Source organism: Oncorhynchus mykiss, chromosome 7 (assembly GCF_013265735.2).
Source record: "Oncorhynchus mykiss isolate Arlee chromosome 7, USDA_OmykA_1.1, whole genome shotgun sequence".
In the NCBI taxonomy this organism is placed as follows: Eukaryota; Metazoa; Chordata; class Actinopteri; order Salmoniformes; family Salmonidae; genus Oncorhynchus; species Oncorhynchus mykiss.
In genome coordinates, this window is record NC_048571.1 from 62,612,050 (window position 1) to 62,638,882 (window position 26,833).

General features: G+C 44.4%; 1 protein-coding gene across 1 annotated transcript; it reads right to left on the minus strand.

The window, feature by feature from the left end:
- Positions 1 to 719: 719 nt before the first annotated feature.
- LOC110528181 (class E basic helix-loop-helix protein 40) lies at positions 720 to 4,693 on the minus strand. Its single transcript, XM_021610037.2, has 5 exons — positions 4,246 to 4,693; positions 4,040 to 4,103; positions 3,646 to 3,753; positions 3,148 to 3,271; positions 720 to 2,778 (listed from the first exon to the last, which is right to left on the minus strand). The coding sequence occupies exons 1-5, from the start codon at positions 4,317 to 4,319 to the stop codon at positions 1,883 to 1,885; spliced, it is 1,266 nt and encodes a 421-aa protein (XP_021465712.2). The 5' UTR covers positions 4,320 to 4,693; the 3' UTR covers positions 720 to 1,882.
- Between the last annotated feature and the right edge of the window lie 22,140 nt (positions 4,694 to 26,833).

Here is a 26,833-nt window from a genome sequence, read left to right on the forward strand (position 1 = left end):
TGTTCTCGTGTCCGGGTTCAACTTTTTGGAAATGTGAAGCGCTCTACTTTAAACAACCTAAATATATGAAAGATAAAATACGGCCTTTAGAGCGCACTGATTGTTCAGGGACACCACAGTATCTGTCTGTCTGTGTAAAAAGCAGAGAAAACATCCATAGCGGTGTTTCTCTTCTTGTGACTAGCAGTGCCCGTCCAGTAAGCAGACTGCAGCAGCTCTCCCCATTCTATAAGAGTTCTGTCACGCCCTGGCCATAGAGAGGCTTTTTATTCTCTATTTTGGTTAGGCCAGGGTGTGACTTGGGTGGGCATTCTATGTCCTTTTTTCTATGTTTTTGTATTTCTTTGTTTTTGGCCGGGTATGGTTCTCAATCAGGGACAGCTGTCTGTTGTTGTCTCTGAGAACCATACTTAGGTAGCTCTTGCCCACATGGGTTTTGTGGGTAGTTGTTTCCTGTTTTATGTTTTGTCACCTGATAGGACTGTTTTGTTTTTTCATTGTTTCACCTTTGTTATTTTGTGTTCAGATTAATAAAGTTAACATGGACGCGTACCATGCTGCATTTTGGTCCGATCCTTCATATTCCTCATCAGACGAGGATGAGAATCGTTACAAGTTTCCACCAACAGATTTGTGGTTGTGGGAGAAATATATCCCAGGAGATTACATTTCACCTCAAGATGCACTCTACTCACTCATGAGGAACCAAGCAGACAGGCTTTCCACAGGAAAAAAATACTTTATTAATACGCTTATATAATGTATATCACCATTTAGACAAAGTATGTACATCAACAACTTTCTGGTAGGTCCCAAGTACATCTTTCTATAAAAAACAAATGTTCTGTTAAAACATATACATTCACTTCTCGCCAACTCCTTAGACTGCAGTATTCATACAAATACATTTAATAAACATCCAATGATGTTTTTATCAGCTTTTCACAAGTAAAAGGCAACAGCATGAACAAACACCAGGTTTGACTTGAGGAGAAGCGGATTGCTGAAAAACGCAGACCAGGGCCAGCACAGGGCTACAGTATGTACAGGGTTTAATGTACAGGGTTTATTTTACACTAAAATGACTGTCCACACTCTACTACCCCTCTCTCTAGTCTGAGAATTAGGACACATATCAAAAATAGAGATGTACAAGAAGTATACACAATAATGACAGAAAATCCATCTCAACGTGATGACATCACTAACTCCATAAAGTGTGAATTGGCGTACCCTTTGCTCCTGGCTGTACAGTTGTGGGGATCATTATTTTCGTCAGAGCGCTTGTTGTTGTCATAGGAAATGGGGCAAAGGGTATTGTCAGCGATGGCAATGGTTACCTAAGGTAGATAGACAGCGACCTTTGGGTGAAAGGTGACTGTTGACATTAGGTGTAACATGATTTAGGACGTGTATGTGTCTCTATGGCAGCAGCTACAACTGAGACCTGTCAGTGTCATCAGCATGTAGAAACCTCAACAGCAGCATCCCCTGGATTGCCTCTCTTTTACATTCAACCAAGGGTGTGTGTTTAGGGCAGGTCCAGATCAGTGGGGTCAACGATGCACTCAGCGCTCTGGTGGGGGTATGCATTTTAAGTCAAACATTCAGAGGGTAGAGGGTCAGGTAACAGGTTCAGCTGTCTTCATTCTACACCTTCACTCTTTCTTGTCTTCGCAGCAGTGTGGCTGTGGATGATATATCACCAGTCCGGGACCAGATCAGCTGCATGCTCTCTGTCTCCCTTCGGTCTTCTGACCTCTGGGGTGAGGGACCAGGGGAGAGGGGTGATGGTGGGTGATCTGACTGTTAGTCATGTTCCCCCCCATGTTCCCTCTCGGCAGAGCAGTCTCTATGTTCAATAACACTGTTCAGTGGTCTCTCAGTCTTTGGTTTCCAGGTTAATGGGCTTTAACGCTTGGAGGAGGGCTGGTGAGTCCATGGGGCTCTGGGCCACGTTGGGGGGAGAGGGAGAGTGCCCCCTGGGGGATATCGTAATCAGGGAAGTTTGGGCATGCGTGTCGCTAGGCATGCCCTGTGCGGTGCCCCCCAGGCCAGGGTAGATCATGGGCATGGCCCCAGAGTACCAGCACTTCTCCAGCATGGGCAGATAAGCGGCAGCAGAAGGGGGGATGAGGTAGAAGGGCATGCAGAGAGGATGAGGTTGGGCCTGATGGGGGGAGTAGGCGCTCATGTAGCTGCCGTGACCGCTGGAGGAGGATGAAGAGGATGAGGATGACTCTCCACCTGACAGAAACTCGTCATCGGATGACTCCACCCGGGCATGTTTGTGGCGAGGTTCATCTTCCTGCTTGACGCCCAATGACGCCGTCTTTTCGCCCAGGGCTCTCTTCAGATGGCTCTCTTGGCCACAGTACCCTGCACGCAACGCCAGATGCTCACCCTGCTCGCCACCGTAGCCGCTGTCTGTGTCTGTATCACTGCCACTTTGCTCACCGCCAACCTGGGCATACGCCCGCTGTATGACGGGCACACAGTTCTTCCTGTGGCCCTCGCTGGGCTTGGGGGGCTGGCCTACAGGCTTCTCCCTCAGGGCCTGGTGGTGGTGGTAGCTGGGGGTCTTTTCGGGCCAGGGGCTGTGGGGAGGGCCCTGGAGGATCTCAGTGGCCACCTTGTGCAGGTGGTTGATCATGTGGGAGGGTGTGAGGTTTCCGTCACCCTCCTGGTTGGCCAGGTACTGTAAAACCTCCTGGGCACAGACGTGGAAGCCTGAGCGGAACATCCCCTCGCTGTTCTCCTGGCTGGGAGAGGACTGCTCTGGTGACAGGAAGGAACAACAACATCAAATACAGAACTACCACAATGCATTATTTTGGAAACTACCAAACTACTCTCATCACATTTGGGGAAATTCTCATAAATCTTATTATGGGTAAAATTTCCCCTTATATTCAACCACATCCATTCTAAAACTGAGTTATTCTGTCTCAGTTTCTTATTATTTCTTATAATGCAATAGATGAGAAATGCACTGTGCTGCATTTGAGAATTAGTGAGGATGTTGTCTGCATCCAAATGGAAACTAGTCAAGGCAAGAGACGACAAGCTATATTTAAATTCACTGATTTGCATGCCCTTCTGCAAAATCATCTTATTGTGGCTGTGTGTGTGTATGTTTCTTCTCACCGATTTGCATGCCATTCTGCAGAGCGAGGATTTTCTGCTGCTGGTTTTCCAGTAGAGTGGTGAGGGCTTTCACATGCTTGAGCGTGAGTTCCAAAACCACAGCCTTCTCCAGATGGCCAAGAGTCTACGAGAATAACACACACTACTGTCAGCAGGGGCTCCCTGCACTCAGCAGCACACACACAAACTTGGAGGCACAACAATAACTAGTTATACTCAAATTAAAATTTGTTCTTTAACATTTGATAATATATCAGATATCACTACCTGAATCATAAAAAAATACTGATCTAAGGAAATTTGCACCATTTCATAATTAGTTTAAGTACTTAATTTCATTGATTTAAATGATTTTATAAATCTCAACTGTTAGTCACGCCGATACCAAAACCTGAAGTACCACAAAGCAACCACTTAACCGCGCCTTAGCTAACATCTACAAGCAGTGAACAGTGAACCAGTTATTACTGAGCTACTTCCAGATAAATAGGAACTTACTGTAAGTTTCAGGTGCTCAGGCAATAAATCTTTCAACTGAGCGATGCACTCGTTTATCCTGTCTCGCCTTTTCTTCTCAATAAGTCGATGAGGTAGTTTGTAGTTTTCCTAAAGGCAGGAGTGTGAAAGTAGGTTAGGTGGAGTCATATTGAGGTTACCGAACACCTACAGCAATTTGACAAGCAGCCCTGTCAACACCAACATGGACTTCAAGCCTCACATCAGATGAGAAAACGGGTCACCGCATGATCTGAATGATCAGGCCGACTGAATTACTTAAAACAATGTTTAGTTTAAATATTGTATAATCACAATATTCTTATTGTAATAAAATTACATTCAAAAGTATTATTTCACATGAAAATAGTGAATAAACACAAATATTTCTACCAACCTTGCATTCCTCTGCTCGTTTCATTCCCCGACGGGATTTGTATACATATATAGGGAAATCCATCCTAAAGAAAGGCAGAAGACAGTCAATGAGATGTGAGTTTTGTGAAGTTGCGCACTCAATGTCAAGAGAGACAAATGTGTGACACTATGTAGAGGCACAGGACAAGCATGGCCATTGCACAAGTATCTTTCTCAGCAACTTACCCTTGCATGTCAGACAGCTCAGCCTGCTGGTACTTGGGAGGGGGTTGCGCCCTTTGAATCCTTTCCATTTCCATTATCTTTAGGCCTACTCCAAACTAATCACGAAAGGGCAAGCTTGTTTCCCAATGTATTCACTCAAGGATGCATATGAAATTTAATAAAAGTAAATCGTCCAGTATTCCTACTAACTCGAGATTAACAATATGTAGAGAAAATGTATTTTCCTTTATATTTCAATTGTTGTTATTATTATATTTGTCGCCGAATGGGAGTAAATTGTCCCGGAGATCTCCACGAAGTCAGTCAAGAGGTAGCCCTGAAGATGCACTAATCTTGGTTGCGCGTTGGGAAAGTGGGGGAGGACACTAGAGCTACGTGTTAAATAAACCCCTCTGACTCTCGCTCGCAGAGTGACCTACCTCTGTCACATGAGTCACGTTTTGGACGCCGCTGTCTCCGCGGTGGAGGGACTGCCCATTTTCTACTGATAAGGAGGATCTGGGGGCGGACGTCGGTTCCACGTCACACCGGAGGACTTGAGTCCCGGGTCTCGTGTACCACCATGCTCAACTGTATGGTAACCACTAAACGCGCCACCGCTAAGGAGCATATAGACAGGTTACAACACAGAGCTACACTTCTCACCAAAACTGCTCCGCAGGATCCACTACTAACAAGACATCAATAATATTGATATGGGGATAATTTTGCAAATATATCGATGAATTGATAGAATGGGGAGTTAAATGTGATATCTTATCCCAATCCTTATATTGTTCATGGGACTCATTCACCTTTTGCCTCATACACAACATAATTTAATCGTAAGTGTAGGCCTATGTCAATAAGCAAAATCATGTCATTTGTAAATACAATACATTATTATATTATTTAACTTTAACCACTGTGATAAGTTATTAGCCCTATGTTGTAGGGCTTTATAATAGGGGTATTGACATGTAGGCCTGCCTGGTGGATGCTGACTAAACGAAACTCAACACGATTTAGGATGGATTTGAGCAACGACTAGTGTGGGCTGACTGGAACTCCAACTTCACACAAAAAAACGTATTTTTATTTTTTTAAATCAAAAACGACAGATTTTAGCACCCATAGATTACCCAGCAATTACACAGAACAATGTGAAGACAGGCGCTGTGAGGACAGATTGTCGTAGGCCCCGGAACTCCTGCTCGAAGTCTTCATCCCTCATCTCAAGGTAGGTGAAAAGTTGCTGGAAAAGGGCTACCATGGTTGGTTGTGGTTCGGGTCCTCCAACTGCTCCTTCAGTTGGCTGGTCTTTTATGATCTGCAACTCAAGCGATTCTGGTTGTGTTTGGCCCCTTGGCCAGGCTCCTATTTTCTCATAATTTACCTCTTCTTCGCCGGATGAATCCATCGTATTCCACCCCGTTTCAATTTTAGGTACATTTTCTGACAGTTGATGCTGCTGCGAACACAACTCAGTACGCGTTCCTTTAAATCTCTTTTTGGAATTCACTGATTTGCGGTGCGCCATCCCACGGCTAAACTGAAAAACCTAACCTCTATCAAATAAAACGATGGCCGTAAAAGTACTTATGTGCAAGGGTGTTTATTTACATAGTGATTCTGGAAGAAAAACAGTACTGCCACCAAAAGTATTCATTATGGGACAGCTAAAACAGTGCTGCCCCATCAACAACTCATTCAAAACGCCCCCCTTACCAACATCAGAGCCTACATTTTCCACTAAGCTAAACATATCATGAATTATCTTCATTGAACCTTAGCAATCGGTTTTAAATAATACAATATAGCGCAATATAACACAGTTACATAATCCCATCACTCCTGACATGCTGTCTTCAATTGCACAGTCACTACAAAGCCAGCCCGATTGCCATATTTCGTGTCCTTATTCCAGAATACCCGGAAGCTACAGAGAGAGGAACAGAAACAAACAAACAGAGCGCTCATCCAAAACATTGATAAGTGCAATAAACGTCACATAAATTAAACATGGAAGTTTGTCTGCGTAGTTCTTATAACATACCAAACTGTTACTGAAGGGAGGTAAGAATGTGTGTAATGTATGAACTGAGATCGCTAAATTAACGTGTGTGTCAACCCACATTGTTAAGGTAGCTAAAAACAGCAGGGAAGGGGAGATGAGTGTGGGTGTGTTAGCTTACCAAATGCTGCCCGCGGCTAGTGATCTGAGCAGAGCGTGTCCAATTTGACTGGAGCGAGATTCCCAAAGGCTGACTTGTCGGCCTTTTCGCCCGCTCCAAGTAGCGTTCACATCAAAAGCTCAGGGCATGCCGGACCCAGCATGCATTTGTAGTCAACTTGTGTGCTGCTATAGCCCCTTGCTTTAGCTACTGTCATGGAGTTCCCTAAATATTTTCATAAAGAAACTGATCAAATGTACAGGTGCCAAATCAAGGTGATTTACAAATATGAGGACCAAGAGCAAGAGAGAAAGTGCGGTGATGTAATGTCCACAACTAAAGAAACATTGTGGAATCTGAAAAGACACATCCAAAAATCATGATGACTTACTATGTGCACATGCTAAAATAAAGGAATGAGGTGGGTAGCTAATTAAGTGTGTCATTGTAGCAAAGTATTTAAAACTAAAAAAAAGTGTCCTTAATAAGCCATAATTGATTTTGGCCTAATATGCCTGGCATATTCCAACTTTCAAGGAGCTTTCCATTTTGATTGGGTTATTTTGCCGAAAAACCTTTAGGCCTACCAATAGAAAAAAAACTCCCCAGTGGCTCTGTAAGCATGGAGAGGATATTCTCCGCTACTGGTCTGCGTTTCTTAAAATTAATTCAAAGGCATGCAGACTAAGCCTAATAAGTCATTTTGAATGTTTTATTTAATTCTAGTAGGTCACAGTGTATGTGTGCAATTTTTAGACTAAAATGATTTAATACAACAATACATTTTTTAAATGCTGAGCGCTTAATGTCCCTGACTCCCTACCAGCCTAGTGTGTAGCACTCGCAAATACTTCACAATGTATTTCTTGTAGGCTATAGCCTTAAAAATTTTTTTTTTTTTTTTTTACCCCCCCAAAATATTTTGTGTTCCTTCTTAGGCTCCCTGTCTGGCTCCTGACCTATTTAGCATGTTATGCTGTTTAATATGACATGTACTGCAGCCTATTTGAAGTGACGAGCGCTTTATACAACACAAGACATGCAAACAGGTCCAGAACAGAGGCAGGGAAAGCACAATCTTAAATAGAGCCTTGGCTACAGGTAACTCAAGCTTTCAATAAAACCAGTTTAAAAAAAGAGATTAAAGAACACCTTACTGCACAAAGGGGACTGTGAAGAGACACCACCATTTTATATACACTGCTCAAAAAAATAAAGGGAACACTTAAACAACACAATGTAACTGCAAGTCAATCACACTTCTGTGAAATCAAACTGTCCACTTAGGAAGCAACACTGATTGACAATAAATTTCACATGCTGTTGTGCAAATGGAATAGACAACAGGTGGAAATTATAGGCAATTAGCAAGGCACCCCCAATAAAGGAGTGGTTCTGCAGGTGGTGACCACAGACCACTTCTCAGTTCCTATGCTTCCTGGCTGATGTTTGGTCACTTTTGAATGCTGGCAGTGCTTTCACTCTAGTGGTAGCATGAGACGGAGACTACAACCCACACAAGTGGCTCAGGTAGTGCAGCTCATCCAGGATGGCACATCAATGTGAGCTGTGGCAAGAAAGTTTGCTGTGTCTGTCAGCGTAGTGTCCAGAGCACGGAGGCGCTACCAGGACCATGCCCCAGGAATACCTGACATGATGACTCCTTGCTGTCCCCAGTCCACCTGACTGTGCTGCTGCTCCAGTTTCAACTGTTCTGCCTTATTATTATTCGACCATGCTGGTCATTTATGAACATTTGAACATCTTGACCATGTTCTGTTATAATCTCCACCCGGCACAGCCAGAAGAGGACTGGCCACCCCACATAGCCTGGTTCCTCTCTAGGTTTCTTCCTAGGTTTTGGCCTTTCTAGGGAGTTTTTCCCTAGCCACCGTGCTTCTACACCTGCATTGCTTGCTGTTTGGGGTTTTAGGCTGGGTTTCTGTACAGCACTTTGAGATATCAGCTGATGTACGAAGGGCTATATAAATAAATTTGATTTGATTTTTGATTTGATTTTGATTTGATTTGACAGGCCAGTACATCAGGAGACGTGGAGGAGGCCATCGGAGGGCAACAACCCAGCAGCAGGACCACTACCGCCGCATTTGTGCATGGAGGAGCAGGAGGAGCACTGCCAGAGCCCTGCAAAATGACCTCCAGCAGGCCACAAATGTGCATGTGTCTGCTCAAACGGTCAGAAACAGACTCCATGAGGGTGGTATGAGGGCCCGACGTCCACAGGTGGGGGTTGTGCTTACAGCCCAACACCGTGCAGGACGTTTGGCATTTGCCAGAGAACACCAAGATTGGCAAATTCGCCACTGGCGCCCTGTGCTCTTCACAGATGAAAGCAGGTTCACTCTGAGCACATGTGACAGACGTGACAGAGTCTGGAGACGCCGTGGAGAACGTTCTGCTGCCTGCAACATCCTCCAGCATGACCGGTTTGGCGGTGGGTCAGTCATGGTGTGGGGTGGCATTTCTTTGGGGGGGGCCGCACAGCCCTCCATGTGCTCGCCAGAGGCTCGCCAGAGGCGTGAATGCCATTAGGTACCGAGATGAGATCCCCAGACCCCTTGTGAGACCATCTGCTGGTGCGGTTGGCCCTGGGTTCCTCCTAATGCAAGACAATGCTAGACCTCATGTGGCTGGAGTGTGTCAGCAGTTCCGGCAAGAGGAAGGCATTGATGCTATGGACTGGCCCGCCCGTTCCCCAGACCTGAATCCAATTGAGCACATCTGGGACATCATGTCTCGCTCCATCCACCAACGCCATGTTGCACCACAGACTGTGGAGTTGGCGGATGCTTTAGTACAGGTCTGGGAGGAGATCCCTCAGGAGACCATCCGCCACCTCATCAGTAGCATGCCCAGGCGTTGTAGGGAGGTCATACAGGCACGTGGAGGCCACACACACTACTGAGCCTCATTTTGACTCGTTTTAAGGACATTACATCAAAGTTGGATCAGCCTGTAGTGTGGTTTTCCACTTTAATTTTGTGTGACTCCAAATCCAGACCTCCATGGGTTGATAAATTTGATTTCCATTGATCATTTTTGTGTGGTTTTGTTGTCAGCACCTTCAACTATGTAAAGAAAAAAGTATTTAATACAAATATTTAATTCATTCAGATCTAGGATGTGTTATTTTGGTGTTCCCTTTATTTTTTTGAGCAGTGTATATTATTGTAATTTGCACTGTACTATGTATTAGACCTACATATTGTGTGTATGTACTGATATGTAGGCTGTGTGTGATGTTTTAAATGTATGTATTTCAGTCCTTGACTAATAATGTTCTGTACTATGTATTAGACCTATATATTGTGTGTATGTACTGATACTGTGGGGCAAAAAAGTATTTAGTCAGCCATAGTGGAGTTTGGAGTGTGACTGTTTGAGGTTGACGACAGGTGTCTTTTATACTGATAACAAGTTCCAACAGGTGCCATTAATACAGGTATTGAGTGGAGGACATATGAGCCTCTTAAAGAAGAAGTTACAGGTCTGTGAGAGCCAGAAATCTTGCTTGTTTGTAGGTGACCAAATACTTATTTTCCACCATAATTTGCAAATAAATTCATAAAAATCCTACGATGTGATTTTCTGGATTTTTTCCCCTCATTTTGTCTGTCATAGTTGAAGTGTACCTGCGATGAAAATTACAGGCCTCTCTAGTCTTTTTAAGTGGGAGAACTTGCACAATTGGTGGCTGACTAAATACTTATTTGCCCCACTGTATGTAGGCTGTGCGTGATGTTTTAAATGTATGTATTTCAGTCCTTGACTAATAATGTTCTGTACTATGTATTAGACCTAGATATTGTGTGTATGTACTGATATGTAGGCTGTGTGTGATGTTTTAAATGTATGTATTTCAGTCCTTGACTAATAATGTTCTGTACTATGTATGATGTCATGTTTCATGTGGACCTCAGGAAGAGTAGCTGATGCTTTTGCAGCGCCTTACGGGGATCCTAATAAATACCAAATAGCATTCACCTTTTCATGTTTATTAAAATACTTATCTTTCCAATCAAAAATAGATTGGTGTTGGTTAAATTGTGATTTTAATGAATGGAGCGAATTTGAAGTGGCAGTTTTTCCTGGGTGCTTGGTGCAGTTTTTAGCAGAGCGGTTGGAAATGACATGGAGCACAGGATAACTTCATTAAGCAATGAGCGGGATTTCTGACTGCTCAACTTTGCTCCCAAACTCTACCCTCAGTTCTATTGGCAAACATACAATCACTAGAGAACAAACTAGACGAGCTCCGTTCAACACTATCCTATCTACAGGACCCGAAGAACTGTAATATCCTATGTTTCTCGGAAGTAGTGGCTCATTCCATGACATAGACTGACCAGGTGAATCCAGGTGAAGGTTATGATCCCTTATTGATGTCTATGATCCCATATTAGTGTAGATGAAAGAGACGAGACAGGTTAAAGAAGGATTTTTAAGCCTTGAGACATGGATTGTGTATGTGTGCCATTCAGAGGGTGAATGGGCAAGACAAAAGGTTTACAGTGCATTCGGAAAGTATTCAGACCCTTTCACTTATTCCACATTTTGTTACGTTACAGCCTTATTCTAAAATTGATGAAATAGTTTTTTCCCTCGTTGATCTACAAACAATACCCCATAATGACAAAGCAAAACACGTTTTTAGAAATGTTTGCAAAAAAATAAAACATACAAGTGAAATTTCACACTTACATAAGTATACAGACCCTTTACACACTACTTTTTTGAAGCACCTTTGGCAGCAATTACAGCCATGAGTCGTCTTGGGTATGAGGCTACAAGCTTGGCACACCTGTATTTGGGGAGTTTCTCCAATTCTTTTCTGCAGATCCTCTCAAGCTCTGTCAGGTTGTATGAGGAGCGTCGCTGTACAGCTATTTTCAGGTCTCTCCAGAGATGTTCAATCAGGTTCAAGTCCGGGCTCTGGCTGGGCCACTCAAGGACATTCAGAGACTTGTCCCAAAGCCACACACCTGCATTGTGTTGGCTGTGTGCTTAGGGTCGTTTTCCTATTGTTGTGAGAAGGTATGGGTGGTATAAAGAACAGAGCCCTATTTGGTAAAAGACCAAGTCCATATTATGGCAAGACCAGCTCAAATAAGCAAAGAGAAATGACAGTCCATCATCACTTTAAGACATGAAGGTCAGTCAATCCGGAAACATTTCAACAACTTTGAAAGTGTCTTCAAGTGCAGTCGCAAAAACCATCAAGAGCTATGATGAAACAGGCTCTCATGATGACCACCACAGGAAAGGAAGACCCAGAGTTACCTCTGCTGCAGAGGATAAGTTCATTAGAGTTACTTTAGAAATCAGCAATTACAGATGAAGTTGGAGTTTACATACACTTAGGTTGGAGTCATTAAAACTTGTTTTTCAAATTTCTTGTTAACAAACTATAGTTTTGGCAAGTCGTTTAGGACATCTACTTTGTGCATGACAAGTAATTTTTCCAACAATTGTTTACAGAGAGATTATTTCACTTATAATTCACTGTATCACAATTCCAGTGGGTCAGAAGTTTACATACACTAAGTTGACTGTGCCTTTAAACAGCTTGGAAAATTCCAGAAAATTATGTCATGGCTTTAGAAGCTTCTGATAAATGATGTAAATTAGCCTGAGTCAATTGGAGGTGTACCTGTGGATGTATTTCTAGGCCTACCTTCAAACTCAGTGCCTCTGCTTGACATCATGGGAAAATCAAAAGAAATCAGCCAAGACATCAGGAAAGAAATTGGAGACCTCCACAAGTCTCGTTCATCCTTGGGAGCAATTTCCAAACGCCTGAAGGTACCACGTTTATTTGTACAAACAATAGTTTGCAAGTATAAACACCATGGGACCACGCAGCCGTCATACCGCTCAGGAAGGAGACGCGTTCTGTCTCCTAGAGATGAAAGTATTTTGGTGTGAAAAGTGCAAATCAATCACAGAACAACAGCAAAGGACCTTGTGAAGATGCTGGAGGAAACAGGTACAAAAGTATCTAAATCCACAGTTAAACAAGTCCTATATCGACATAACCTGAAAGGCCACTCAGCAAGGAAGAAGCCACCGCTCCAAGACCGCCATAAAAAAGCCAGACTACGGTTTGCAACTGCACATGGGGACAAAGATTGTACTTTTTGGAGAAATGTTCTCTCGTCTGATGAAACAAAAATAGAACTGTTTGGCCATAATGACCATCGTTATGTTTGGAGGAAAAAGGGGGAGGCTTGCAAGCCGAAGAATACCATCCCAACCACGAAGCACGGGGACGGCAGCATCATGTTGTGGGGGTGCTTTGCTTCAGGAGGGACTGGAGCACTTCACAAAATAGATGGCGTCACGAGGAAAGAAAATTATGTGGATATATTGAAGCTACATTCCTCAAGACATCAGTCAGGAAGTTAAAGCTTGGTCACAAATGGGTATTCTAAATGGATAATGACTCCAAGCATACTTCCAAAGTTGTTGCAAAATGGCTTAAGGACAACAAAGTCAAGGTATTGGAGTGGCCATCACAAAGCCCTGACTCAATCCTATAGAAAATTTGTGGGCAGAACTGAAAAAGCGTGTGCGAGCAAGGAGGCCTACAAACCTGATTCAGTTACACCAGCTCTGTCAGGAGGAATGGGCCAAAATTCACCCAACTTATTGTGGGAAGATTGTGGAAGGCTACCCAAAATGTTTGACCCAAGTTAAACTATTTAATGGCATTGCTACCAAATACTAATTGAGTGTATGTAAACTTCTGACCCACTGGGAATGTGATGAAAGAAATAAAAGCTGAAATAAATGATTCTCTCTGCTATTATACTGACATTTCACATTCTTCAAATAAAGTGGTGATCCTAACTGACTTAAGACAGGGACTTTTTACTAGGATTAAATGTCAGGAATTGTGAAAAACTGAGTTTAAATGTATTTGGCTAAGGTGTATGTACACGTCTGACTTCACCTGTAACTGCACCTCACAGTGTTCAAGAAACAGACACATTCTCAACATCAACTGTTCAGAGGAGACTGCATGAATCAGGCCTTCATGGTCGAATTGCTGCAAAGAAACCACTACTAAAAGTACCCCAATAAAAAGAAGAGACTATTTGCTAAGAGAGTTTATCTATATTTTTCATAGCTGTCTTTTTACCACCACAAACTGATGCTGGCACTGTCCGCATTCAGCGAGCTGTATAGGCAAACAAGAAAATGCACATCCAGGGGTGGCACTCCTAGTGGCCAGTGATTTTAATGCAAGGAAACGGAAATCCGTCATTTTTACCAGCATGTCACCTGTGCAACTAGAGGGGAAAAAACTCAAGTTCCCCTTTATTCCACACACAGAAATGCATACAAAACTCTCCCTCACCCTCCATTTGGCAAATCTGACCATGACTATCCTACTGATTCCTGCTTACAAGCAAAAACTCAAACAGGAAGTACCAGTGATGCTCTCAATACGGAAGTGGTCTGATGAAGTGAATGCTAAGCTACAGGACTGTTTCGCTAGCACTGACTGTAATACTGTATATTCAGGGATTCATTCATCAGTCAAAATGTCAATACAGGACTAAGGTTGAATCCTACTACACTGGCTCTGATGCTTGTCGGATGTAGCTGGGCAGGAAAAATATCACAGATAACAAAGGGAAACCCAGACCCACCATGAGCTAAATTCTTTATATGCTTGCTTTGAGGCAAGCAGCACTGAACCATGCATGAGAATACCAACTGTTTTGAACGACTGTGTGATCTCGCTCTCCGTAGCTGATGTGAGTACGAAGTATGTGCCAAATAAAATGTGATATTGCAGAATGCATTGCATTACATGTCAAAGAAAATGAATTGAAGATGCAAGATAGGCCCTACAATTTTAAGAGGATGTGTGTAAAAATACACATAGCCTAATGCCACAATGTAAAATGGTGGAAAGGTATGCAAGCCCTTAATGGTTAACTTGGAATTAATCCATATTCAGAAGCCTACAATTCACATTAGAATTGTATGTAATAGTTACATATTTTTTGAAAATTATAAATATTTCTTCAAGTGTGCAATAATTGACATGGTTCTTCTGATATTTGTTTGAACACTTTTTAGGATCCTGTTGAATAAAGTGCACCTACATGAGGCATTTATTTTTCGAAGAGATCTTTTTGCTTATAGAGACAACCAGACTAATTGCTTTCGCTTCAACAAGTGTGAAGGGCCAAGCAATGTTATTTCATGCTATCAGAACCATCTGCTATTCCACGTGCACGGCGGACTGGCAGTGTGTGGCAATGTGTCTGAAGGCAGGCTGCTTTGTTGCCACGCGCCACACTGGTTATCACGTGGATCTGCTGATGGCCTCTCGGGGCCCCGCTGTGCGCTGAGGGCACATCCACCACACGGCTACTTTTTATACCTAATGTGCACCCGCCTGCTCCACACTCCTGTGACAGCTGTCTATTAAACAAGCTTATTTCATGGTAGCCTATACTGCCTTGGCTTGAAGAGGCCTAAATTGCTCACCAAACAAATTGATTTATCTGAAATAAAATGATATGCAACTTTGTATCCTTTATGGAAATCTAAGGGTTTAAATAATTCAATATTACCAACAACATGCACGTCACACCACAACACATAGAGACCTTGACAAAATATTTAACTATTTGGAATGCAGAAAACTAATATGGAAAGCCCCAAAGGATCTGAATAATTTAGACTGAATGAACCAATTATACACGGACATAACCAAATAAAGCTAATTTAATTATATTTCCCCTCTATCGGGATTTGATAGGGAAAAAACAACATAGTGACATTCATAGAGAAATAGCGCAACAGGTCAGAAGGACAAAATGCTGGTCAACCAAATCAGTAGATAAAGAGCAAGTACACCCCCTATCAACTAAGAATGCATTTTGTTACCAAAGATATTACCTTTAGTGATTCAAAGGTTTAGGATCATGAAAACAGGGTGGGTTGACAGAGTGCGTGTGTGTGTATGTGTTCCAGGGGGTATAGAGGTAAAAAAAAAAATGTGTCATGCCCATCAATTTGTTCAATGTTTTATAAGTTTATTTTCACAATGATTTCAAAGGAACTGCATTTGGCTATCCTCAACATTAGGGGCATGGATCTCTGGGGCATGACCAGAAATAAGTCCACACTTTAAATGTAATATTTTTACCCAATCTGAGGTGGGCAATTATAATGCACATGTTTTGGATTTGTGTATCAGTGAAATCTCTTTAGATTCATATTGTTTATATTTTAAATGTTGTTGCTGGTAAAACCCTACCTGTTTGCCTATCCCTCCTCCTATTGGGCTTTAGTCCTATAATTTCTTTAGCCTACCAAGAAAGGCAAATTGATATTGTAATTAGATTAATGTGAATTGGTAGCTTTTGAGATTGGAAAATAAACTTACATTTTCTCCAGACCTATGTACAAAATTTTATGCTACACATGCAACACAGCATTCCTAACCTAGCCCACAATGTCTGCTGTGTGGGTCGGTCGAGCAGTCAACAAGTCGAGCAGTCATTTGAAAGAACATTTCAGTGAGAAACTCAAAGGCGAAATCCATTAACGCCAAGAAAATGGTATTCATTGCCCTTGTCGATCAATCGTTCTCTGTTGTGGGTGATGTTGGCTTTCGCCGACTGGTACACACTACCAAGTACGCTATTTTTCAGATGTTACCCTGCCGGTGCCACTGCTATTAGCTCCACGACTGACATTTGGAAAAGCGATATCAGCCCCATGGCATGCGGAGTCTGACAGCACAGTGGGTCATTGAAGATTTCGTACTGAGGAAAGTCGTATTGCATGCTCATGAATGTGCTGGTTGTCATACAGCTGCTGCCATTTATTTTTTGAAAACTCTGTTTATTCAGTTAACCACACAAGACAACACACAACAATATAAATAATATACTCAACAAGAAAAAATACAAATAAAAAAAGAATAGCTTTAAAGATACCGTACTTTGGACAAGTTAAACACACCGGGCAGAAGGCTACCAAGGTTAAAGGGCAATCTGTAGTACAGGGACAGAGCAGACACCTCACCATTGTTCCTGTAAACAGACAAGGGATAGGGGTGGAAAAATGCAACCACTCACAGACAGTCATGGCCTCAGACCGACCATCCACTGGACCAAAAATAAAGTTTACAATGCTTTTTTTATTTTTTATTAAGCGTGAACAAAATTAGTTTTAGTCTCTGACATTTTAGTCTCTGATAAGGCACGTGGCAATGAGGTATCAGGGTTGGAGATAAATAAAAGGAGATAGTCAGCATATAGCGAGACTTTCTGCTCTAAGCCCGTCCTGATAATACCTTGAATGGCATCATTAGAGTGTAGTGCGATGGCGAAAGGCTCGATTGCCAAAGCAAACAACAAGGGGGAGGGTGGTCAACCCTGTCTGGATCCGCGGTGGAAGGGAAAATAGTCAGAGGACAAGTTGTTAGTCCATACTGAAGCCATGGGAGAAAAATAAATAATCTTTATCCACGCAATGAACTTGTGGCCAAAGCCAAATCTATAAAGTGCTGTTAGGTAGTCCCACTCAACCTGGTCAAAATCTTTTTCCGCATCGAGCGAGACCACCACCTCCAGGTCCCTCGACACTGGGAAATACAGTATATTCATAAGGAGTCTAATATTGAAAAACAAATATCTATTTCTCACAAAGCCAGTCAGGTCAGAGTGTATTACTTGGTGTAGCGAGCCTTCCATACGGATGGCTAGAAGCTTGGCTAGGATTTTGTAATCACAGTTTAAAAGCAAGATTGGGCAATAGGATCCACATTCCAGGGGGTCTTTGTTTTTCTTTAATAGTAATGAAATTGAAGCCTGATAAAGACTAGGGGATAGCATTGAGGTATTAAGGCACTCTGTAAATAATCCAGACTGGAATGGGCAAAGCAGACCAGAAAACATCCTGTAAAACTTTGTCGTAAAACCGTCCGGACCTGGTGATTTACCACTTTTCATTGCGGACACTGCTGTTGCAATCTCCTCAGGTGTAAATTCTTCTTCTTAACAGTCATGGGAATCTGTATCAATTGAATGCATATTCAGACCATTAAATAATGAATCAATCAGCAAAGGGTCTTGAGGAGATTCAGAGGTGTATAGTGCAGAGTAAAATTGTTTGAATTGATCATTGATCTCTTCATGTATAACTGTGGTGGCACCAGACAGGGTCCTTATTTGTGGGATTAAACGTGAGGCCTCAGATTTACGGATCTGATGTGCAAGGAGTTTACTGGCCTTGTCACCTTGTTCATACACTCTGTATCGAGTTCGCAAGAGTAAGTGTTCAGCTTTTCTGGTAGAAAGCTCATCAAATTCAGATTGGAGTAGTTGGAGTATCTTTATGTAGTTCAAATTCAGATTGGAGTATCTTAATGTAGATCAGAGGAAGGATCTGTAGCATATTTCTCATCCAATGTAGCTATGGCTTCGCTCAGGTCTCAAAGTCACTGAGAGCGAGCTTTGTTTTAGTTTGCTGTATAAGACATTATTTGGCCACGTAGGTATGCTTTGAGAGACTCCCATTTGAGAGACTCCCATATGGTAGAGCAGGACATACCTGACATTGAATTAGTTTCTAGGAATAAGGTGATTTCAGAAGAAATTAAATTGCCAAACTTCTTATCCGAGAGTAAAATGGGGTTAAGACGCCATTGATAACACCTAGGAGGTCGCTGGGGAAACTCTAGTTCAAGCACTAATGGTGAATGGTCAGAAATAACAATACTCTCACAAGTAGACCGTCAAAGGTTAGGCAGAAGTTTTAAATGGGCTGAGAAACAGGCCGAGAATCGCAGTCCATACTTCACACCTGGTTGGTTTCGTAGTAGTCATTTGGCCTGCCCGAAAGCTGCACGCTGCCTGGAAACAGTGGGGGAGTAGTCCTGGTAGATAGAGAAGCTCTGTCCTTGAAAGCTCAGAGTGGTATTGCGGGCTAGTCGGAGAATCTCCATCTTCTCATAGAAAAAGTGCACTCGAAGAATGATGTCACGGGGCCTCTCATCATCCCGGGGCTTGACCGGTGGGTACGATCAATCAGGGGCTTCTCATCCATGGCAAGAACATCCTTCAGCAGCCCAGCAACGGAATGCGTGGTGCGAGGCATTTCCACTAACTCTGGGACCAATACCAGTCTCAGGTTATAGTGGTGAGAGAATCCCGCTAAACTCACAACTCTCCTGCACCTTTTTCAGATCCGCAGCCAGGCGTTTTACGTCAGCCTCCAGGGAGGTAGTTCGGTCGGAGACATTGGTAGCAGAGGTCTCCAGTGCTGCAATCGTTGTAGTGTGCAACTCTGTTGTTGTTTTGAGTGGTGTGATTGCTGGCGCCATCTCGTTCCGCAGGATGGTTAGATCTGCTTTTAAAGTATCATAAACATCCTGTATTTCGGGCCTCAATCATAGCAACTACCTCCGTTTTCATTTCAACTATCTCAGAGCGTAGTAGTTTGATGGCCTCGAGAATGTTCATTTTATCGCCACCAGGTCAAGCCATTCCCCCTGGTAAAGTGTAAGTCCCCGGGCCCTCAGACTCAGGAGAGGGCGGTGATAAGAGTGGGTCTTGTAGGCCAGGTTCTCTCAAAGTCACGTCGACATGCTGACATTCGAAAGCAAAGTAGTCTTGGTTTTTACGGAAAGGGATCCCCAAATTAATATTGGAAAATAAATACGGTTCTGCTGCAAAATTCACATAAACTTTGAGAATATTGCGGGAGGAAACGGAAAACACGTCAGTCGCACATTGTAATCCTCCAGCGATGCAGGTGGATGGCACAATGGCTTCTGGCTCGGTACCCGTGTTGTCAGTGGTGAACTGGCAAGAGAGGGCATCAGGCTTGGTATTCTTCGAAACGGGGTGATAAGTGAGTGTAAAATTGAATCTACCAGAGAACAAGACCCACCTGGCTTGCCGAGAGTTCAGACGTTTGGCGGTTTGGATGTAGGACAGGTTTTTATGGTCTGTCCACACGATGAAGGGGCTTACAAAGCCCTCCAGCCAGTGACGCCATTCCTTCAGAGCCAGCTTAACTTCCAGGAGTCCCTGATTTCCAATGTCAAAATTCCTCTCTGCAGGTGAGAGCTTATGGGAAAGGAATACACATGGGTGGACCTTCTGATCAGAGGGGGAACGTTGAGACAGAACGGCACCTACCCTGGTGTCAGAGGCATCCACCTCCACGATGAACTGGAGTTCTGGGTTGGGCTGTGTAAGGACCGGAGCAGAGGTGAAGCTTCGCTTGAGTTCCAGGAATGCTGCCTCTGCCTCAGGAGTCCAGTGGAACGGAGTGGAGGTGGAGGTGAGAGTGGAGGTGTAAAAATGTGCAAATCCCATTTAACGCTGTAGCTGCTACAAGTTGGAGGGCGTAGTTCACTCTGACTGCCATGACCTTGGCATTGTCCATATGTAACTGTCCCTGTGCAATAATATAACCCAGGAAAGACACTGTGGCAGCATGGAATTCACATTTTTCAGCTTTAACGAAAAGCTTATTCTCCAAAAGACGTTGAAGAACGTGTTGCTGGTGAGCCTCAGGATCCTTGGAAAAAAATCAGGATGTCATCTAAATAGATAAAAACGAAGTGTCCAATTACATCATTGACTAGGTTCTGGAAAACAGCAGGGGCGTTTGTAAGTCCAAAAGGCATGACCAAATATTAAAAGTGACCAAGTGGTGTGTTGAGCGCAGTCTTCCACTCGCCCCCCCTCCCCCCTCTTATGCGGACAAGGTGGTAGGCATTCCGGAGGTCGAGTTTGGTAAACACCGTGGGGGGGAAATAGCAGAGCTGATGTGTGGCAAGGAGTACTTGTTCTTAACAGTGATATTATTCTGCCCACAGAAGTCTATGCACAGCCTCAGTGACACATCCTTCTCCTTCACAAAGAAAAACCCAGCACCCACCTGGGAGGAAGATGGCTTGATAAGTCCTGCAGCCAGAGAATCCTGGATGCACCTCTCCATAGACTCTTGCTCGGGACGTCTGGGGAAGATGGGCAGGCGATTTGGCTCAACAGTATATCCCCCACTACTGCCGAGCCCCCTCTTTTGCTGGACACAGGGAACAAGTGGAGACAAAGTGACCAACGTGGCCACATTATAGGCAGCTCCTAGAGCTAATTTGTCGTTGCCTCTCCTCTGGAGAGAGAAGGGCCCGGCCGAGCTGCGTGGGTTCAGGATCTGGACGAGCCTGGGGATGGGATGCAGTCAGAGGACAAGGTAATAAAGCAGATTTTTTATTTGATTTATTTCACCTTTATTTAACCAGGTAGGACAGTTGAGAACAAGTTCTCATTTGCAACTGCGACCTGGCCAAGATAAAGCAAACCAGTGCGACAAAAACAACAGAGTTACACATTAAAAAACATACGATCAATAACACAATGGGAAAATCTGTATGTGTAAATGTAGAAGAGTAGGGAGGTAGGCAATAAATAGGCCATTGAGGCTAAATAATTACAATTTAGCATTAACACTGGAGTGATAGAAGTGCAGATGATGATGTGCAAGTAGAGATACAGGGGTGAGAAAGAGCAAGAGGGTAAGTAATAATATGGGGATGAGGTAGTTGGGTGTGCTATTTACAGAATGGCTGTGTATAGGTACAGTGATCAGTAAGCTGCTCTGACAGCTAATGCTTAAAGTTAGAGAGGGAGATATAAGACTACAGCTTCTGTGATTTTTGCAATTTGTTCCAGTCATTGGCAGCAGAGAACTGGAAGAAAAGGCGGCCAAAGGAAGTGTTGGCTTTGGGGATGACCAGTGAAATATACCTGCTGGAGTGCGTGCTAAGGGTAGGTGTTGCTATGGTGACCAGTAAGCTGAGATAAGGCAGGCTTTACCAAGCAGAGACTTATAGATGACCTGGAGCCAGTGGGTTTGGCGACGAATATGTAGTGAGGGCCAGCCAACGAGAGCGTACAGGTCGCAGTGGTGGGTAGTATATGGGGCTTTGGTGACAAAACGGATGGCACTTTGATAGACTACATCCAGTTTAGTGAGTAGGGTGTTGGAGGCTATTTTGTAAATGACATCGCCGAAGTCAAGGATGGGTAGGATAGTCAGTTTTATGAGGGTATGTTTGGCAGCACGAGTGCAGGAGGCTTTGTTGCGAAATAGGAAGCCGATTCTAGGTTTAATTTTGGATTGGAGATGCTTGATGTGAGTCTGGAAGGAGAGGTTACAGTCTAGGCAGACACCTAGGTACTTGTATTTGTCCACATATTCTAGGTCAGAACCGTCCAGAGTAGTGATGCTAGTCGGACGGGTGGGTGCGGGCAGCAATTGGTTGAAGAGCATGCATTTAGTTTTACTAGCATTTAAAAGCAGTTGGAGGACACGGAAGGAGTGTTGTATGGCGTTGAAGCTCGTTTGGAGGTTTGTTAGCACAGTGTCCAAAAGCCAGATGTATACAGAATGGTGTCGTCTGCGTAGAGGTGGATCAGAGAATCACGAGCAGCAAGAGCGTCATCATTGATATATACAGAGAAAAGAGTCTGCCCAAGAATTGAACCCTGTGCCATAGAGACTGCCAGAGGTGCGGACAACAGGCCCTCTGATTTGACACACTGAACTCTATCTGAGAAGTAGTTGGTGAACCAGGCGAGGCAGTCATTTGACAAACCAAGGCTATTGAGCCAGCCGATAAGAATGCGGTGATTGACAGAGTCGAAAGCCAGTGCTGTCTTTTATTGATGGCGGTTATGATACTGTTTAGGACCTTGAGCATTGCTGAGGTGCACCCATGACCAGCTCGGAAACCAGATTGCATAGGGGAGAATGTGTGGTGGGATTCGAAATGGTCGGTGATCTGTTTGTTAACTTGGCTTTCGAAGATTTTAGAAAGGCAGGGTAGGATAGATATAGGTCTGTAACAGTTTGGGTCTAGAGTGTCTCCTTATTGAAGAGGGGGATGACCGCGGCAGATTTCCAATCTTCTTCAACCTCTTATGTATCATAAGAGGTTGAATAGGCTAGGAATAGGGGTTGCAACAATTTCGGCGGATCATTTTAGAAAGAGAGGGTTCCAGATTGTCTAGCCCGGCTGATTTGTAGGGGTCCAGATTTTACAGCTCTTTCAGAACATCAGCTATCTGGACTTGGGTGAAGGGGAAGCAGGGGGGGGGGGCTTGGGCAAGTTGCTGCGGGGGGTGCTGAGATGCTGGCTGTGGTATGGGTAGCCAGGTGAAAAACATGGCCAGCCGTAGAGAAATGCTTATTGAAATTCTCGATTATCGTGGATTTATCGGTGGTGACAGTGTTTCCTATCCTCAGTGCAGTGGGCAGCTGGGGGGAGGTGCTCTTGTTCTCCATGGACTTTACAGTGTCCTAAAACGTTTTGGAATTAGTGCTAAATAACTCCGCAGGATGTTTTTGTGCTGATCAAGGGCAATCAAGTCTGGGGTGAACCAAGGGCTATATCTGTTCTTAGTTCTACATTTTTTGAATGGGGATCCTGGTTGAAGACAGCAGAGGTGTATTTAGAGGGCAAGTTGGTCAGGATGATATCTAAGAGGGTGCCCATGATTACGGATATAGGGTTGTACCTGGTAGGTTCCTTTGTGTGAGATTGAGGGCATCTAGCTTAGATTGTAGGATGGCCAGGGTGTTAAGCATGTCCCAGTTTAGGTCACCTAACAGTACAAACTCTGAAGATAAATGGGGGGCGATCAATTCACATATGGTATCCAGGACACAGCTGGGGACTGAGGGGGGTCTATAGCAAGATGTTATGAAACCCTACCTACCCTCTCCCTCCAATGCTCATGGAGACGGTTGTCGATGCGGATAGCGAGAGAGATGAGTTCATCAAGTCCATCAGGCTCATCCCTGGACACCAACTCGTCCTTGAGGGTCTCAGTGAGCGAGTTCCGAAATGCTCCCTGAAGGGCCTCCTCATTCCAGCCGCAACGGTGCGAAACTCACATTCCATCTCAGCAACACTATGGGGGCCTTGACTGAGGGACAGTAGTCGTTTAGCGGCATACTTACCGCAGACCGGGTGGTCGAAGACATTCTTCATCTCTTCCATGAATCTGGAGTAGGAGAAGCAGATGGGGGACTGTCTCTCCCACACCGCCGTGGCCCAGGAAAGCGCTGCTCCATGGAGGCAGTCGATCAGAAAGGAAATCTTGGCCCGTTCGCTAACAAAAGAGTATAGTGAATATTGTATCAAAAAGGCTCTGCAAGCTCCGAGGTTGACATTGTAACGCTCGGGAGTTGGAACAAATGGCTCGCGGAGTGGAGGAGAAGGACTTGGAACTGGTTGTGAGCTCTGGGCGAAGGGTCGGCCCTGTAGGTCAGACAGGCTCTGTGAAAACTCCTTGATGTACTCCAGAAGGGTCTTCAGGGCCTAGTCATATTGCTCGAGCAGGGCGCCTTGGCCGGCGAGCGTTTGGTGGAGAGTAGCAGAGTCTGATGGGTTCATCTCTTTGGCCAGATCGTACTGTTATGCGGAGTGGAACAGGGGAACCCAAAGAGCAGACTCAGATGAGGAGACTGGGATGAAGTAATCAAGGTATTTATTGACACACAGGGGGAGATGGAGTGCAGGTCAGGGGAAGCTCGGGCGGGTTGCTAGAAATCAGGTGCGGAGGCTGAGGCTGGAGCAAGAGAGGTTAAGACAGGGTAAGCAGGTCCGGAGGGGAACCAAGGGAGTAGTAGAGTGGGGAATCCAAGACAGAGTAGCAGGATGATGAGATGTGGGACTGGAGACAGGGACCAGAGTCAGAGCGGGCAGAACTGTAGCAGAGAGGAAAACAGCGTCAGGCAAGGAAAACAGGCACAACAGGATCTGAACAGTAACGAACGGCTAGAAACGTAGACTGACTGAGCAGAGATTACGATCTGGCAGTGTGAAGTGGCAGGGCTGAGTTTTTGTAGAGGTCTTGATTATGGAACAGGTTGCAGCAGGTGGGGATCTGCTCTGACTCCAGCACACCTGTCTCCACCCACACAATCACAATCACACACACACACACACACACACACACACACACACACACACACACAGGGTACTGGGGGAGTGGCGGTAGGTCAAGGATACACAGGAGGAGCAGTGGAGGGCATTGCAGGAGCAGATGTGACAGACACAGACTGTGAACAAGCAATTCGGTGGCATTCTCTCTTTAATTTGTCGCCACCATGCTCGATGCTATATACCAGGACCGCTACTTCGATGCAGACAAGAAACAGGGTTTACGTGAAATGTTACATACACAGCTGGACAAGATGGAAACGGACACAGTGACAGTGTGCACAAAGGAAGAGCGGCCACGGACAGACAGAGCTGAAACTTCACTGCTTGACATGTATGATGAAATCCTGGTTGAGGATGAAATGAACAACGAAGCAGCACAGCAAGGAAATGTAGAAATAGGTTTTGATTATGTTTTACTGGTAATGGGGACGATACATAAATGCCAACAAAATAACATTTTGGTCAGTGTGGTGTGTGTAATCTTTATTTAACTAGGCAAGTCAGATAAAGAACAAATGATTTGCAATGACGGCCAACCCCGGCCAAACCCGGGCGGCGCTGGGCCAATTGTGTGCTGCCCTATGGGACTCCCAATCACGGTCCGATGTGATACAGCCTGGCTTAAAAGGCCGCAATTTTTTTTTTATATCGGTTATCGGTATCAGTTTTTTTGACAAGTTAAATATTGGATATTGGTATCGGCCAAAAATGTAATATCGGTGCATCACTATGTCAGTTAAAAACAAATTCTTATTTACAATGACGGCCTACCCCAGCCAATCCTGACGACGCTGTGCCAATCTTCATCAATTCTGCTATAATTTGCAAATAAATTCATTAAAAATCCTACAATGTGATTTTCTGGATTTGTTTTCTCATTTTGTCTGTCATAGTTGAAGTGTACCTATGATGAATTACAGGCCTCTCTCATCTTTTTAAGTGGGAGAACTTGCACAATTGGTGGCTGACTAAATACTTTTTTGCCCCACTGTACATACTGTTCCCCAACCAGAAGCCATGGATTACAGGCAACATCCACACTGAGCTACAGGTTAGAGCTGCTGCTTTCAAGAAGCAGGACACTAATCCGGATGCTTATAAGAAATCCCCTACAACCTCTTACGAGTATCATGGATTACAAAGGGAAATCCAGCCACATGCTGCCCAGTGGAGCGAGCCTACCAGACAAGTAAATGCCTTCTATGCTCGCTGCGAGACAAGCAACACTGAACCATGCATGAGAGCACCAGCTGTTCCGTATGACTGTGTGATCTCGCTCTCCATAGCTGAGGTGATTAAGAACTTTAAACAGGTTAACATTCACAAAGCCGCAGGGCCAGACGGAATACCAGGACACATACTCAGAGCGTTGGCTGACCAGCTGTCAAGCAAGTGTCTTCACTGACATTTTCAAGTAGACCACCATAGTCCCTATGCCCAAGAACGCCAAAGTAACCTACCTAAATGGCTATCGCCCCGTAACACCTTTATCTATAGCCATGAACTGTTTTAAAAGGCTGGTCATGGTTCACATCAACTCCATCATCCCAGACACCATGTACCCACTCCAATTCGCATACCGCCTCAACAGATCCACAGTTAACGTAATCTTTATTGTACTCCACACTGCCCTCCTGAACAAAAGGAATACCAGTGACTACAGCTCAGCATTCAACACCATATTCCCCTCCAAACTCATCACCAAGCTCAGGACCCTGGGACTGAATACCTCCCTCAGCAACTGGATCCTGGACTTCTTGACGGGCCCCCCCCAGGCAGTACTGGTAGGCAACAACACATCTGCCACGCTGACCATCAACACGGGGGCCTGTCAGCGGTGTGTGCTTAGTCCCCTCCTGCACTCCCTGTTCACCCACAACTGCGGCACTGCACACAACTCAAACACCATTATCAAGTTTGCTGAAGACACAATGGTGGTAGGACTAATCACCAACGATGATGAGGCAGCCTATAGGGAGGAGGTCAGGGACTTGGCAGGGTGGTGCCAGGACAACAACCCCTGCATCAATGTCAGCAAGACAAAGGAGCTGATTGTGGGCTGAGCTCCCTGCCATCTGTTGTTTACGAGGCATGTGACAAATAATGTTTTATTTGATCAGTTTCAATGTGTCATAAACCTAGCATGAAAGTTTAGCTGTGTGGGCTAATATAGTTGTCATGTTTGCCTTGGGGTAAGTCTACTCTAAACGGTGCCTGAGGAAGGCCTGGAGTATCAAGGACCCCACACACTGCAGCCACGAGCGATTCACTCCCTTACCGTAGGGCAGACGGTATCGGAGCATGAGGTCTGATACCAACAGGCTCAGAGACAATTTCTATCTACAAGCCATCAGACTGCTGAACACTTGAAATGGACTGACCACCTGCTCTGATTCTCTGCACTTTATTACACGAC

What these genes read in the sequence shown, in the direction of transcription:
- LOC110528181 (XM_021610037.2), bottom strand. Translation starts at nt 4,319, where the DNA reads ATGGAAATGGAAAGGATTCAAAGGGCGCAACCCCCTCCCAAGTACCAG. An exon ending in CTGAGCACCTGAAACTTACA is followed by an intron (nt 3,272 to 3,645) that starts GTAAGTTCCTAT and finishes TTATTCTCGTAG; the next exon opens with ACTCTTGGCCATCTGGAGAA. An exon ending in GCAGAATGGCATGCAAATCG is followed by an intron (nt 2,779 to 3,147) that starts GTGAGAAGAAAC and finishes TCCTGTCACCAG; the next exon opens with AGCAGTCCTCTCCCAGCCAG.